General features: G+C 34.9%; 1 protein-coding gene across 9 annotated transcripts in view; it reads left to right on the top strand.

Annotated features, from left to right (window-relative positions):
• Positions 1 to 15731, top strand: part of TRRAP (transformation/transcription domain associated protein) — a 160371-nt gene that overhangs the window by 38598 nt on the left and 106042 nt on the right. For all 9 annotated transcript variants that reach the window (XM_072597814.1, XM_072597816.1, XM_072597813.1 and 6 more), the window contains exons 26-36: positions 417 to 677; positions 1308 to 1469; positions 2222 to 2318; positions 4642 to 4763; positions 5235 to 5405; positions 8889 to 8957; positions 13498 to 13617; positions 13911 to 14030; positions 14673 to 14837; positions 14942 to 15123; positions 15425 to 15623. In XM_072597814.1, the coding sequence (XP_072453915.1) occupies positions 417 to 677; positions 1308 to 1469; positions 2222 to 2318; positions 4642 to 4763; positions 5235 to 5405; positions 8889 to 8957; positions 13498 to 13617; positions 13911 to 14030; positions 14673 to 14837; positions 14942 to 15123; positions 15425 to 15623 (1668 nt within the window). The remainder of the gene's footprint in view (positions 1 to 416; positions 678 to 1307; positions 1470 to 2221; positions 2319 to 4641; positions 4764 to 5234; positions 5406 to 8888; positions 8958 to 13497; positions 13618 to 13910; positions 14031 to 14672; positions 14838 to 14941; positions 15124 to 15424; positions 15624 to 15731) is intronic.

Raw genomic sequence — 15731 nt, 5'->3', positions numbered from 1 at the left:
GAGAGGGGTTCATAAGCTTGCATATAGATAAAAACAAATGGTGTTCAGGACTGCAGGGTTTAGAAAATATAGCCTCAGAAAAATGATGAGGTTACGTATTCTAAACACATGCTGTATTGAACTACACAAATTATATGTAAACTTAGGAACCCCTCATAACAGGATCCCATTCCAGAGAATTTTGTTGCTGGAGTTGTGAAGTGGTTTTGCTTGCATAGCTGTCTTTGGGCATGGCTCTCAACGATAGCATTTTATTCAGTAAAGACTTTGGTATTCCACAGATAAGGTCAAAAGCAAATTTTAGCAAGTTTTGTACTTAGAAGAATTATTTACCTTATTTTTCTTTTAGCAAGTTATGGTGACTATAATACTTACTTAAGTCATCTCTCTGATTCAATGTCTTCATGAATTCTTAGGTTTCCAATGGAGCAGTTGCTATGGCAAAGACAACCTTGGAGCAGCTATTGATAAGATGTGCAACTCCTTTGAAAGATGAGGAAAAGTCTGAAGAGATCCTGTCAGCTCAGGAAAAGTCTTTCCATCATGTGACACATGATTTAGTTCGTGAAGTCACTTCCCCAAATTCCACTGTAAGGAAACAAGCTATGCATTCACTTCAGGTGCTGGCCCAGGTTACTGGAAAAAGTGTGACAGTGATTATGGAACCTCATAAAGAGGTGAGATGTTTTTCAGTGAAATTAGGGCAATATACATAAAGATTTTCTGACTTATTTCTGTTTAATTTTTAAATTTAGTATTTTGAAATGCTAATTTTGATTTATAATCAAATACTATAGATTTCATAGTAACACCCTTCGCTATTTTCCCATTTTTCAGGATTGGTAGCTATACCAAGTAGAAAAGATTGCTCATTTTCTGAGATGATATAAGTTGGTAAATTTGAAGGCTTAGAATAAGAAGGATAACCCATGATTTGAAGACTGGAATTCAGAGTAGACTAGAAAGAGAGAGAAGGATAAGTTGAAACTATATTTACTTAAACTTAAGAGTTTAAAGGAAGGGAAGGGCAAGTGTTCAACTACATGTTTAGATAGGCAGGGGAAAAGATGGAGAAACATAAAAAGAAAATTAACAGCTTAAACTTTGTGGATTCTTTTTTAAGACTACTTTGGAGACTCATGTATTATTCATCATATCTGGTACTATAGGTTGGGTAAAAACATTTGTTCTAAGAAAGAAATTTTAGATTTTCTTTTCATTCAAAAAATAATTTTAAAGCTAGGTATTTATTTCTTTTAAAATGTTAACTTGTTATTTATACTTTCTCCTTTGTATTTTTTTTGTAGGTCCTTCAAGACATGGTTCCACCTAAAAAACATTTACTTAAACATCAACCTGCAAATGCCCAGATTGGCCTAATGGAGGGAAACACATTTTGTACAACCTTACAGCCCAGGCTATTTACAATGGATCTTAATGTGGTAGAACACAAGGTTTTCTATGCAGAGGTATAGAACTTTTGTATTTCGTAGTGTGCTTGATTTTTTTTTTTTTTAAAAGAAACTGGCATGTAGTAACAGTTTAGCTAGACAAGAGGCAGTGACTGTTGGCATGTGGTAGACCTGGAAAAGAGTATTTTTTACAGACCCACATATTGTGGAATTCAAGAGTAGTATACGATACAGATCATATCATGAAGGAACTTATAGTCTTTCACAGATAAGACATTTATAAGAAAAACAAACTACAGACTGAAATAAAATATGTAGATCTAAACCCTAGAAGTTTTGAGAAGGTTGTTATCAATTAGGATAGTGTACACACCAGTTATCAGGGAAGATTTTATTATGCAGGTACAAATTGAACTGGTGATAGAAGAATGAATAGACATAGGTCGGCAGGAAGGAACTGAGAAACCTTTCCTCTGGAGGGAGAATGTGAGTAAAGATGATATTGCATGTTCCTGGGTAAGTTTATTTCAGTGTCAGAGACAACTGCTTGTTGAGAGTTTGACTGTTCTGTCTTAGAACAAAGACATTTAATAACGTATTGATACCTTGATTTGAAATTTGTTTTCGATTTGCCTGAAAATAATTGCTTTTTGGTTGAACTGACAACTGATTTAAATTTAATTTTGAAAATCGCTTATTGTTATTGAAGTGTAGTACTGAAGACTGGTTTATGTAGTTCTTTGCAAGGCTATTGTAAATGTTTTCTTATGATCACTAGTATAAAGTGGTATTTTATCTTTATTTTTCAGCTGTTGAATTTGTGTGAGGCTGAAGATGTTATCTTAATGAAACTACCATGTTACAAAAGTCTTCCCTCACTTGTACCTTTACGAATTGCAGCATTAAGTAAGTAACAAATAGAAAATGAGTTGTTATTCCTCTTCATGATCTCATGATGAAATTCTCACTTTAAAGATTTCTTAATTGCCTGACCTAATAATCTTTTCTCAGTCCTTGTCCTTGATTTCTGTGTAGCGTTTGGTATTGTGTCCCTTACCTTTCCTTGAAACTCTCGACTTTTATAGATTTTTATGACTGCTTTTTTCCTGGTTCTCTTCCTACTTGACTGACCATTTCTCTGTCTCCCTTGCTAGATCTTCATCCAGATCACACCTGCTAATAACTGTGGGTGTCTCCCACAGCTCCATCCTGGTCCCTCTTATCTTTTTATGCTCTTTCTCTTGATGGTCTCACTAGAATACGTGGCTTCAATTATGATCTTTATGCTAATAGTTCTTAAATCTACTTATTTAGCTTTGACCTCTCTGTTTCCAGACTCATTTTTCTCATCTCAATCTCACTGTCCTTTGGACATCTTGAATTGGATATCCCATAAACATATCAAATTCAGTATGTTTTCTCCCTGAGTCTCTCTACCTAACTTCCTTATAGCTGTTGAGGACACCACTATCCTCCCAGTTACTCATGTTCATAATCTAGGTATCATCCTTGACTGTTAATGTACTTTCACTCTGTTGACCTTCTCATATCCCATGGTTTGGCAAGTTCTGTCAATCTTATCTTTGTAACATCTCTTTTATATACCCCCTTCTCACCTTGGCACTACCTCTATTCTGGTGCTGGGCGGCCTCATCCCCTCATGCCTAGATGATTTCCTTTTTTTCTTTTTAATATATTTTTATTTGTTTTATTAGGTATTTTTAAAATTTTGAGTTCCAAAATCATTCCCTCCCTTCCACTTCTCCCCCCTGCCCCTTAGAAGGCAAACAATATTATATTGACTGTATATATGGAGTCAAGCAAAACATATAGCCATATTGGCGATGTTGCAAAAAAACCATATTAAAAAACCCAGAAAAATAAAGAAAGTGAAAGAAAGTCTATGTCAGTCTTCAGTTCTCTGGAAGTAGATGACATTTTTCATCCAGGGTCCTTTGGAATTGCCTTGGCTCGTCATCTTGGTTAGCTTAACTAAGTCTTGCCCAGTCGATGATTGTTAAGATGTTCCTATGACTATGTATGATGTTCTTCTGGTTCTACCTCACTTTACTTCATAGCAGTTCACGTAAGACTTCCCAGTGCCCAACTGCTTCAGGAGATTTTCTCTTTTCTCATTCTTCTTTATTTGGCATAGCCATTTGCATAGCCACATTTTGTCATTTCTGCCTCCATAACATTTCTTATCTATACAACAAAGACACAACCCTAATTCTGGACCTTCATTCCATCTCACTGTAGATATATGTAGCCTTCTAACTAGCTACTCTCCTGCCCCATCTGTCCACTTCATTCTTTCTTCTAAATAGCTGCCAAAGTAATGCTCCTAAAGCAGACATCTGACCACCTTCATCTTTTTCTATCCAGGTGCTCCTTATTACCTCTAGAATCAGATGTAAACTACTTTGTTGGGCATTTAAAGCCCCACATAACTTTCCTTTTGTGTGTCTTAATATCTAGCGTTTGTCTTTGTTTACTCTGTAGTACAGACCAATTATTTCCTCATACACTTCGCTCCATCTCTCCTCTTTCTGTCTTTGTCCAGACTTTTCCTGCTTCTGGAATGCATTGCCTCCTCATTTTCCTTTTGGAATTCCAAATTTCTTTCAAGGACCTCACCTCCAATGATATTTTTTTATGAGGTCTTTTCTCATTCTCTACAGCGCTGGTGCCTTTCTCCACCTTTATTTTTTAACAAGAAAAAGTCTTGTATTTATTTTAGATATGCTTACGTATACAGAGATCCATCTCCACACTCTCCTGTTAGAATGTAAGTTCCCTGAGAACAAGAACTATTTCATTTTTGTCTTGTTTTCTCCCAGCATTTGATATGTAGAAGATGCTTAGTGTGCAATTATTTGTTGATTGATTCCGGGATAGTAAGTGGGCCACTTAATTCTATGACTGTTTGTTGAGTTAGGGGATTGAGCTGCTTGGCTGCTGGCACCAGGTTGTGATGAAGTAAATAAAGGTACCTTGGATTGTTTCTTGAGACTGGACTGTGTTCTAAATAATACAGTAGGTGGAAGAATGTGAGTTTGTGTGTTTGTTAGATGCATAAGCCATTGATTAGGTTTAGCCATTTTAAAATTTTAGTATGACGAAGGAGTACTAGCACTGGGAACCTTTAGACAAAAGAAAGTCATTGACCTACTTTCATAGATTAATAATAAAAGCATACTGATTACCTTCTCTTCTTCCCTGTTTTAAGATGCTCTTGCTGCCTGCAATTACCTTCCTCAATCCAGGGAGAAAATCATTGCTGCACTTTTCAAGGCACTAAACTCAACAAATAATGAGCTTCAAGAGGCAGGGGAGGCATGCATGAGGAAGGTTAGTGACATTTTAAAAGTTTGGTTTAAATTCTTCTTTCTGTACATCTTGGTGAACTCCGCTTTATTTTGTATTATGCAGAGGCTTAATATAGCATATTTACTTGGTTTTTATCTTAAAAATATTACTGCAGTTACTGTATTGGCTTCTAGCTGCTGGGTTTCCCTGCATAGTTGAGAATCTAGTTGTATTATTTTTTAGATTTTTCTTACATGTGATGTGTTCTTGAAATCAAAATTTAGGTCTCTTTCATTATTTTTTAAGAGATAGAAAATAAGTAATTGGAAATAAGTTAAAAGAGCCATGTATCTGAAATAATTCTAAAGCTAATTCTTCCGTATTAGAGTAAATTTATATTAATGTATATTACATTGTTAAAATCACTGTAGCTTCTATAATGATTTAAACTATATTTGTTTTTCAGATACCTGTTTTTCATTTTGCTTATGTCTATGTTTTGTTTGCTTACAGTTTTTGGAAGGTGCTACAATAGAAGTTGACCAGATTCACACACACATGAGGCCTTTATTGATGATGCTAGGGGATTATCGAAGTTTGACATTGAATGTAGTAAATCGTCTTACTTCTGTCACTAGGCTCTTCCCAAACTCGTTTAATGATAAATTTTGTGATCAGATGATGGTAAGCAAAGTATTTTTAGAAATACCTTAGAATTATTTTCTTTAATTTGATATGGGGAAAATCAAACTCTACAAATGTTAGGGAATCTCAATATTTTTGGTGGATAAATACGTGAGTTAAAGTTTTTTGTTTTGTCAGTTGTAATCATTTTTGGTCAGAAAAAGAAAGGATTCCAACTCCTTAGTGTTTTACTTGAATTTGAATTCCGTGTGTGTGTGTGTGTGTGTGTGTGTGTGTGTGTGTGTGTGTGTGTGTGTGTGTAGACATGTGTATAGAGGTAGACATAATATATATACATATATACACACACACACATATACACACGTGTGTATATGTATGTATGTGTGTGTTCAAAATAGCACATCATTTCCTTATCAGCATGACTTGTTTGTTTAACTCAGCAGATGTACCTGTGACCTAAAGGTTAGACGCTCAATGTTTTAGATTAGTTGTGTTCCAAATACTTTTATTACATGTGTGTGTGGTTGCTTTGCTAGGATTGGTGTCAGTAACATTAACTGACTTTCTCTGAATAGTTTTGAACTTCACTATCTTTTTTTTAGATTTTTATTACATGCAATCTGCTTTTGAGATTAAGATTCAGGTCTCCACTATTTTCTTTAAAACATTTTTATTCTGAAATTAACGTATATAAAAATGAACGTTGTATATGAAATGCCTTCTGGATTTCATACTGCTTAGTTAAAAAACCATATTCAACTTTCAAAACTGTCCTACTTGATTCTTTATTTCTGAACTTCCTTCAGTACTGCTCTGTGCATTTTTTAAAAAACGCTTCAGTGACTTGCCCCCTTTTTTCTTCACATCACCTTTACTTGCCCAATTAAAAATAGGAAAAAAAAGAAGAAAAGTCTTATAACAGATAAGTATAGTCAAGCAAGACAAATCCACCCAGTGGCCACATCCTACATCTGTCTGTTCTGCCCCTGAACCTCTGTCAGGAGGGAGGGGCATAATATGGTTCATCATACGTCCTCTGGAAATTTGGTTGGTCATGGCATTGGTCTTACAATGCTTAAGCGTTTCAAAATGGTTCTGCTTTACAGTGTGGTCATTGTATTCATTATTTTGCGTCTGCTTAGTTCACTCTTGGAGTCTCTGAAATCTCTTTTTATTTGTCCTTTTCTACGATGCAATAACATTCCATTATATTCTTATATCATTATTTGTTTGATTTGCTAATTGACAGACTTTCCTTGAGTTTGCAGTTCTTTTGTCTCTTGTAATTCTCCCCCTCCCGCTTTGAGATCAGGAAGTTTATTTTTGAATATTTCCTTCCTTCTATTAACCTCCCTCTTAGGTCATCTTCTTATCCCTTGCTATTTGCCTGTTGAGTTTGATGTATTTCTACACCAAACTCTGTGTGTGCTTTTGGATGTACATGTATGTGTGAATATGTTCAACCCACCCTTATCCAGTTCAGAAATGAAGTTCGTTTGATGCTTACTCCCCCTCACTTTCATGTTTGTTGCATACTCTCTCATACATTACAGTTATGAGAAATAAAGTGGTACATTATCGTACATTTTTAGTGCTAGGAGCCAGTCTACCCCCCAGGTCCTCTGTCTCAGTCCCTTCAGTACCTTTGAAGACATGAAGGTTTTGATAGGAACTTGTTTCTTGACCCTCTGTTAAATTGCTAGTTCCTCATCATAAAGCTCTTTTCTGATTGTTCACATAAATTACCTTTCTGGGTTTCTCTTAACTCTTGGCTTTCATTTCAGTGCTCCTGCTCAGATCGGCTTTGTTCACCAGGAATTCTTGAAAGACCTTTGTTTCTTTACGAGTCAGTCATTTATTTATCTTTATTTATTTATCTATCTATTTGTTTTTGTCCAGTGGGATTGTACTCAGTTATGCAGGATAAATTAGGTTTGGCCTTAATTAAAATTAAGAAATCTTCTCCCTTTCCTCTATGGGAATGTTGTTTTCCAAGTTCTTCTCTTGCTTATACCAGAAGGCTGCACTTAGGTGATCCTGCCTGCAGTTCCTAGGTACTTGAACTCTTTTTGGCTAATTGCAGTATTTTTTGGGAGTGTGTGTAGAAGCACTGAATTTTGGCTGTGAAAATTCAAAGAACTTTTCCTTTTGGAGTTTTTTTCAGAGGTTTCTTTCATTTTGACTTTGTCTTCTAGTTGTAATAGATCTGCGCAGTTTTTATTTGTGATTTCTTGATTAAAGTGTTGGCCTTTTTTTTTTAAATCATGGTTTTCAGGGAGTCTAATGTTTCTTAAATTATTTCTCAGTCTGTTTACCAAGTCATGTCTTTTTTGAAAACAAGTACCTTACATTGCCTTCTAATTTTCTAATCTTTTCATCATGTTCCAATAACTTTTACTCTTTTATAGTCTTTGAATCCTCTTTGTTTCAGTTTTCAGGGAATCCATTAGGTATGGTTTACTATTTTCTATTGTAAACTATTTTCCTCATTCTTTCCTCCAAAGCTTTTATTTTTTATCGCTTCCTTTATTGCTTCTAGATACTCATATAGTCCTTGTAGAAGATTCTTTTTGTCTTTTGAGACTCTGCTTATATTTATATAATTTCTAGATTGAAATTTTAGGTATTGCTGAACCTATCATTCCTTAGTGATCTATATTTTGTTGTAACTTGTCTCTTTAGTCTTAGTTTCTGCACAGAAGTCTGTCTCCTGTGCTTTTGGGTGGGGTAGTTGATCTTTTTGGGTCCTTTGTGAATCACCTGGAATCCTGTGTAGACCTCCATTTTCTGTTGTTAGACCTATGTTGAAAGTTCTAGATCTTCAGTGCCCTCCTAGACCCCAGGTGCATTAACTTGGGAACTGCCAAGCCTTCCACTTGGCGGCTTCCAGGCTCCCTACTATGGGTTTCCAACCACAGTCATGAACTTCTGGCTGACTTTTTCTGTAGTTTTGTGCGCTTAATCTAGTTTCTGATTATATATCATGATCATTATTTGGCCTGGTGTCATTCCTGTTGCAGGAATAGTTTTGCCAGAAGTCTCCAGCATTTTTATTTAAATGATAAGAAAGCATTGGAGCTATTTGTGGAGGGGTTGGTATGTTAGTAACTAATATAAATTTTTCTTTTCCCTAAGCCTGTAGTTTGTAACATGGTTTTGAAACGTCATAGAATTATTTTAGGTACTGTTAAAGGAAAATGAAGTTGCTTACTAGTCTTTGACACTATTGGTCTTTAAAACATGATGTTAGAGTCATAGTGTAGGGACCATAGTTTCTGCCCTTTTACTTATTTTGTCACTTTTATTTTATCTGATATAAATTACTTAAGTTGGATAATGCACATATTTATGTCCCAGATGGAAAACACTTATCTATTAAGGATTTAAAAATGCTAAGTTAATAACTTATTTCTTATTTGAGATAGCCCCTGTTAATGTGAGGAAGGGGCTTTATTAATGTTCTGTTGTATACCTCTTAATAAAGTTAGACTAATTGTAAAATTAATGTTGTATTTACAATAGCAACACCTCCGGAAGTGGATGGAAGTGGTCGTTATCACTCACAAAGGTGGACAGAGGAGTGATGGAAATGTAAGTTACTTGTTCATTTTGAGGGAGGGGTGGCATTGCTATATACAGTAACTTTGGTTAACACCAGAACTTTGTTTTTGCTAAAATACTAGACAGTAGCTTCTTTGTGCAATACATTTATGTATGTGATTGACAGTGAATTGCTAACTAGTCTTATGTTAATAATTAAGTGTAATTTTAGCTGGCATTGATGTACTTGAACTGGGCAAGCTTTGAGGAATCTTATAGCTCCAGAATTTTGATTCTGATACTTTTCCCCCTTTAATTTATGTTCCTTTTGATAAGGTGCTCAATGAATGTTTATATTTACTATTTTATAGTAAAATTTACTGGAGGATTTTAGTATTTAATAAAAGAGAGAAATCTTTCCCCCTTGAAATTATTACACAAATCCTCTAAGATGAGCTTGCTTCTCAGGACATATGCTCCTCTTCTCCCTCTTCAGTTTGACATTATGCTGAGTTAAGTTTTTGCAGTGGGGGGGAGTGTTGAGTGATACTTTGGGTTTCATTCATTCTTACAGACTTGTTCTCAGTATTTACAGTTGATTAACTAATACTGTTTTTTCCCTCATAATTTAATGCTTTTCTACTACTTTGACTCTAACATTATTACTTACATTAAGATTTGAAACAAGTTGATTTTTAGCAGGTAATCATTAACTATTATGGATGGGTTATGATGTGAATGTGTATTGTCATGTATGGGTGGTGATTCTCTTAGGTTTCTGTAAAGTCTGATTGGATTTTACAGCAATCTATGACACAGGGATTTCTGTATAGAAATTCAGGAGCCTAATCAAAATAGCTTCCTGTATATTGTACCTAAGTGTTAGATGCTTCATTTCATCTCAAACTATGAATTTTCTTGCTTTATTGTGCTTTGTTTCAACCATCCTGTGTCATTGTTTATTTGTGTAAGTCAAATTTCCTGTTTTTGAAAGAACTGATCAAAAATTAAGCCAGCATTTTAACCTTGGAAGAAATTTTACTTTGAGTGTTTGCTATTAATCAGAAATACTAAAAGAAAAACAGCAAGTCTGATGTTGTACTCAGTAGAGTACATTAAAGAAAATTTATTCTCTAGGGGGAAGGAGGAACAAAATGCCTGCTGTATTTCTCTCACTTGAGAGTTAATTTATACTTCAGCTTTTCCATTGGTCTTAATAAGAAGAGATTGTACTCTGCAAAGCACTCACACAAATCCATGAGATATTTTATATAACTTACAGAATGAGTCTTCCCCAAAGGATAAAATCCCTCAGGCTTTTTAGTAATCTCTTTACTTTTTTTTTTCAAGGAGGTGTACTTGAATTGAGAGAGGTTAGCAGTGCTCCAGGAGAAATACTTTTTATTAGTAATAAGTAATAACCAAAGTGCATAGCCAGCTCTAGAGAAGATCTAACAACCCACTAGAAAATTCAGAGAATCTGAAGTTGAGAGATGATGGTTATTTTTTCATTGGAATCTAATATCCAGATAGCCTTTGTTTAAGGAGGTTACCCTCTTCATCACCTAGTCCAGGGCTTATGCTGTTTTTGATAGATTCACAACTAATGTTTTATTATCTGTGTTGGGCAGCTTGTTGGAATTTTGGGGATTATGAAGTGGGGAACATTTGGCTTACTTATGCCTATAAAGAACCCAGGAGACCATTGTTCTATCAATTTCATATTTAAAAAAAATAAAAATATATAAAACTTACCTTGAATCTTTGGCTATTAAACTTTGCCCCTTGTATCTATTTCAGTTTTTAATAATTAATTGTAACCTCTTTTTATTACTTTATAATAATTTAGTACATAATAAGACACTTTATACTAATATACTGTTTTATTGGACCATTTACTGTATGTAGTTGTATTTTGAGGAAGTATGATCATCATCTCAATATATGTGAGTCCACATAATTATCCATCATTGAGGGTTCTCAGTGTTTAAACTCTAGTAGTTATTCAGTTAATAGAACTAAACGTCTTTCCTCTTATATGACTGAAGTATTTCTCTTTCTGGTGGGAAAACTATTTTTGATGCCTTACTTAGGTACATTCATAAACGTTTGAACCTGTTTACACTAATACTAAGTAAAACAATTCTCTCTTCCAAAATGCAAGCAGCAGATCTGTTTATATAGTTTTTTAGCCTATAACTTCTTAAGTCCCTGTTCTTCATTTTGGTTGGGGATGGGTGCTTTCTCAAAAGATCTGCGTAGTTTGACCCCTGAGGGATAGAGGTTTGTCCTGTCGTATGTTTGGCTATTCCTCTGTCTGAAGTGCTATCTGAATATTGTCTTTTCATTGTCTTGTTCACTCATTAGTTCTTATTGTGCACGAGTGTGTGGAAAGTTATGTGTAAATAACATAAGTAGAAAAAAAAAGATGATTTTCCTCCCCATCCTCAGGAGAGCATTTCAGAGTGCGGGAGATGTTCGTTGTCTCCATTCTGTCAGTTTGAGGTGAGAAAACAACCTATTAAGTCAGTTTATGACTTGCAATCTCAAGAATAGTATCTACTTTCTTTTTTTTCTTTTCCTTTTTTGTTGCATTTTTTCATGCTGTAATTTTTGTTTTGGTTCAGCCTGCCATGGAAGGGGTAGAGGTGAGAATATCAGTGAAGGCAACAGGAGGTTGTTTGTTGTTGTTGTATTTGGTTTTTGCTGTGACTTGTTAGCTGTGTTGTTGTCATGTAATGGGCAGAGTGCATTGTGCCTTTGAGTGCAGTGAACTGTCGTTTGTTTGTCTGTGGCAGAGTTGTATTAGTGACAGTGCTGTGAATTGTTAAGGATGCTAAGCATGTTTAATGTTAGGAAGTTTGAAAACAGATTTTAAAGAATGTTAGTTTTTTACCTTTTGCAATATTTCAATGCTATTTTTGAAAGGACTCATTCTCTTTGGATTTTTATCACTACAAAAGTTGTATGAAAAATCATTCTTAACAGTTCATTGAGGACAAAATTCAGCACATAGCATATGTGTGCATGTTAGAAAGACTATTTCTTGAGATCAAATTATGGGTTTCCTTTCAAACCCTTTAGACTCCAAATCTATTGCTAGAAAATGAATCTTATTTCATTAAAATGAACAGCCCATTATCACTGTGATGCCTTGGGCTAGTCTTATAACCTCTGAGCTTCAGGTTTTCTCATTTGTAAAAAGCATGAGGATAATAATACCTGCTGAACCTATCTCACAGTGTTGTTGTCATCAGACTCATAAAAGAGTGATTCTGAAAGTACTTTGAAAAATGTACAAAAGAAAACTATTAAAGTCACATAATTTTAAGATATATTTTATTACTGCCTGTTCATCAGAAGACCTGAAAATCCTATGGAAGAAGATTTGGGGGTGTTTTGTTTTTAAGATATGAGTGGTGGAGAGAGTTATGTAATTTTCTAATTTCCTACACATTTCTCCATTTGTCAGTTCAAATAAGAATACTCACAGATGAAGATTAGGAACCGTTCTTTTTTGGTTATTGTTTTTGATCCCCAGAGTTGATATAACTTATAGGCAGTCTTTCAAGACTTTGGTTTTTTTTTTGTATACACACAACACACACACACACGTACATATATATATACACCTTTTTGTTCTAATACAAATTTTCTCTTTTAATTCATCTAAAATGGCAGTAGCAACACTGTGAGAAGTAAAAGTTTTGCCACTAAAAGCAGTTACCTAATAAGGGATATTCCCTTATACATATACTGGAATCATGCTTATTTTTTATATAATCCAAAATTCATAGCACCAATGTTAGAATGTGTTCAGAGGCCCACTTTAGTTGTTGCTAGAATTGAGAATAATCTCAAGGCAATGATAAATCAATCACTTTTTAATTTGGCACTTCAGTTCAGCTTAAGTACTGATTGCCTAATGCTGTACTAGAGTATGAGCTTTGGGGCATCAGTGTATATTGGGATCCCTTTGTTGAGGATCTTACACTTCTCTTGGGAAGAAAAATCTTAAGACACTTTGAAACAATTAACAATATTTCCACCGTACATTAAAATGTATTCTGAAAAATTTGAATATAAAGCTATGTAATGAATCACATTTTCCTATTGATAGCCATTATTATAGGGAGGCAGTGTATTAAGAGAGAGCCCTGAACTGGGAGTTGTTACAAACCCTGGTTTCTAGTCCTGACTTTCCCACAAGCCAATTAGACGCTCTTGGACAAGTCACTTAATGTCTCTGGGGCCTGAGTTTCTTTATCTAGAATGAATTAGATCATCTCTGAAGTCCCTTTTAGTTCTAAACGTTTTATGAAAACCAACGAAAAAGATGACAAAAGTTAAAAAACATTCTTCTGTCCCCTAATCAATAAAAATCAGAAGCCAGAGTGAAAATTAGCATAGTTAATTTTTAATTGTCCATACTTAGTTGTAAAATAGGTTGTTGCTTTTTAGACGTTAACTCCTTGCTTTGGTTGGCTAGCCATGCTAATGTAGCCTGTTGTAGGGTCTGCCGCACTGTTTGCATATTTAGCTAGCAAATTTGCATTGAACCCTGATTTTCAGTTCTGTTGTTCTTTATTAGGAAATGAAGATTTGTTCAGCAATTATAAATCTTTTTCATCTGATCCCAGCTGCTCCTCAAACCCTGGTCAAACCTCTTCTGGAGGTTGTAATGAAAACAGAGCGGGCTATGTTGATAGAGGTAAAAGCATGATTTGGTTTGGTGCGTTGTTACATCTGTTACTTATGGAGTTTTCATATCATATGTATTTTAAATTTGCCTGACTTTTTCCATATCAAAATTGATTTCCTGAAAGTTAACTTAAGGTAACAGGCAGTTTTAATGTTTTAGAGTCGATTTATTTAAACTGTTAGCAAATTCTCATGATACAAAGACATCAGTAATAGTGTTGGAAGACTGAGATTATAAATGAAAAGGATAACATCTCATAAATGAAAATGTGTGTAATAATGTTTTTATTGAATATTTTTTAGGCTGGCAGTCCCTTCAGAGAGCCCTTGATAAAGTTTTTGACACGGCACCCTTCCCAAACAGTTGAGTTATTCATGATGGAAGCTACCTTAAATGATCCTCAGTGGAGCAGGATGTTTATGGTAATTATTACAGAAGAAAAGCCAGATTTTCTCTCAAACATATTCTTATTCTCTGAGAATTCAGAATTTTTGCCTAGTGGTTGCAGGATCTCCACTGCAAAGGCTTCATGGATGAATTTATAGTGTTAGGATTACAGTTCTCTTTTTTGCATCCCAGTCCTTTTCCCTTCACTTGACATTTTGATGCTTTCACCAAATATTTTCTCTGCCAAACTCATCAGTTCCTAGTTCACTTGCACACTTTTGCTTTTACTTGCACATATATTTCAGCAGTGCTCTTTTATCCTGGACTCCCATTGCATGTGCACCTCACCGTGGCATCTTTTACACATATACTTTGCTGTTTGTTTGATCTATGTGCATGCTTAGTTACCCCTCTATTAAAAGTTAAATATTGCTTGTTCTTGCTGTGTCCCGTATATTACCCCGATATTGAACCAGAATTTGTAGATTCTCTCAGTAGCTTTCAGTCTTTAATTTGGCCAAAGTAATTTGGAAACCCTGGATTACTATATGCAGGAAGAGTGTTTGACCAGATATTGAAAGGCTAGAGCTAGTCTTCTCAAGTGCAGTTTTTTTTGGTATACTTCCTTGTTTAATTTAACGTAACTTTAGACAGTTTAAGATATTTTATCTTTTTAGAGTTTTTTAAAACACAAAGATGCGAAACCACTTCGAGATGTCCTTGCAGCCAACCCAAACCGATTTATCGCCTTATTGTTACCTGGTGGTACACAAGCAGCTGTGCGTCCTGGCTCTCCCAGCACCAGCACTCTGAAACTTGATCTTCAGTTTCAGGCTATTAAGGTAATTCCTTTGATAGAGAGCATTTGAAAATCCAAATCTGCTCATCTGGGGCATGATGATCTTGTCAGTGTTATTGGGTTTGTCTTTTTTTTTTTCCTTGACAGATCATAAGCATTATAGTTAAGAATGATGAATCCTGGTTGGCAAATCAGCACTCTTTAGTGAGTCAGTTGAGACGTGTATGGGTCAGTGAAACTTTTCAAGAAAGACACCGCAAAGAAAATATGGCTGCAACAAACTGGAAGGAGCCTAAACTCCTGGCTTACTGTTTACTGAATTACTGCAAGTAGGTGTAATTATTCTACTTTAGCAGAGTAACTTGTTTTGTCTAAGTATAATCACTTAGAGCAAAGAACATGTCTACTAAATAATTGAAATTCACTCTTGTCAGTGGAAGCTTAGCTTCATTTGATGTTGAGAGAGACTTCAAATGGTAATAACTGATTATACCCTCAGTTAAATCCATATTATGGTAGTCTTTGGGATTTGGTGTCTCAATTGTTAAAAAGGAAATTTAGGAAATTAGCCTATATAGTTAATTTGAAAGTTTTCCATAGAAAGCTTACTTCTTTACCTTGATTTTTCAGAAGGAATTATGGAGATACAGAGTTGCTTTTTCAGCTGCTTCGAGCCTTTACTGGCCGTTTTCTCTGCAACATGACTTTCTTAAAAGAATACATGGAAGAGGAAATCCCCAAGAATTACAGCATCTCTCAAAAACGTTCCTTGTTCTTTCGTTTTGTAGAAGTCAGTGATCCAAACTTTGGAGATGAGCTGAAAGCCAAGGTAAAGTTACAGGAGGCAAAAGGATTTGTGTATTGTATTTCAGTTGATACTGAGACCAAAGTATTTCTAAAAAAAAAATGCCACCGAAAAATTAATCTGACTCAGCAG

Source organism: Notamacropus eugenii, chromosome 3 (genome assembly GCF_028372415.1).
Source record: "Notamacropus eugenii isolate mMacEug1 chromosome 3, mMacEug1.pri_v2, whole genome shotgun sequence".
Classification (NCBI taxonomy): domain Eukaryota; kingdom Metazoa; phylum Chordata; class Mammalia; order Diprotodontia; family Macropodidae; genus Notamacropus; species Notamacropus eugenii.
Note: the sequence above shows the minus strand (reverse complement) of the source record. Positions and strands in the feature narration are given on the sequence as shown.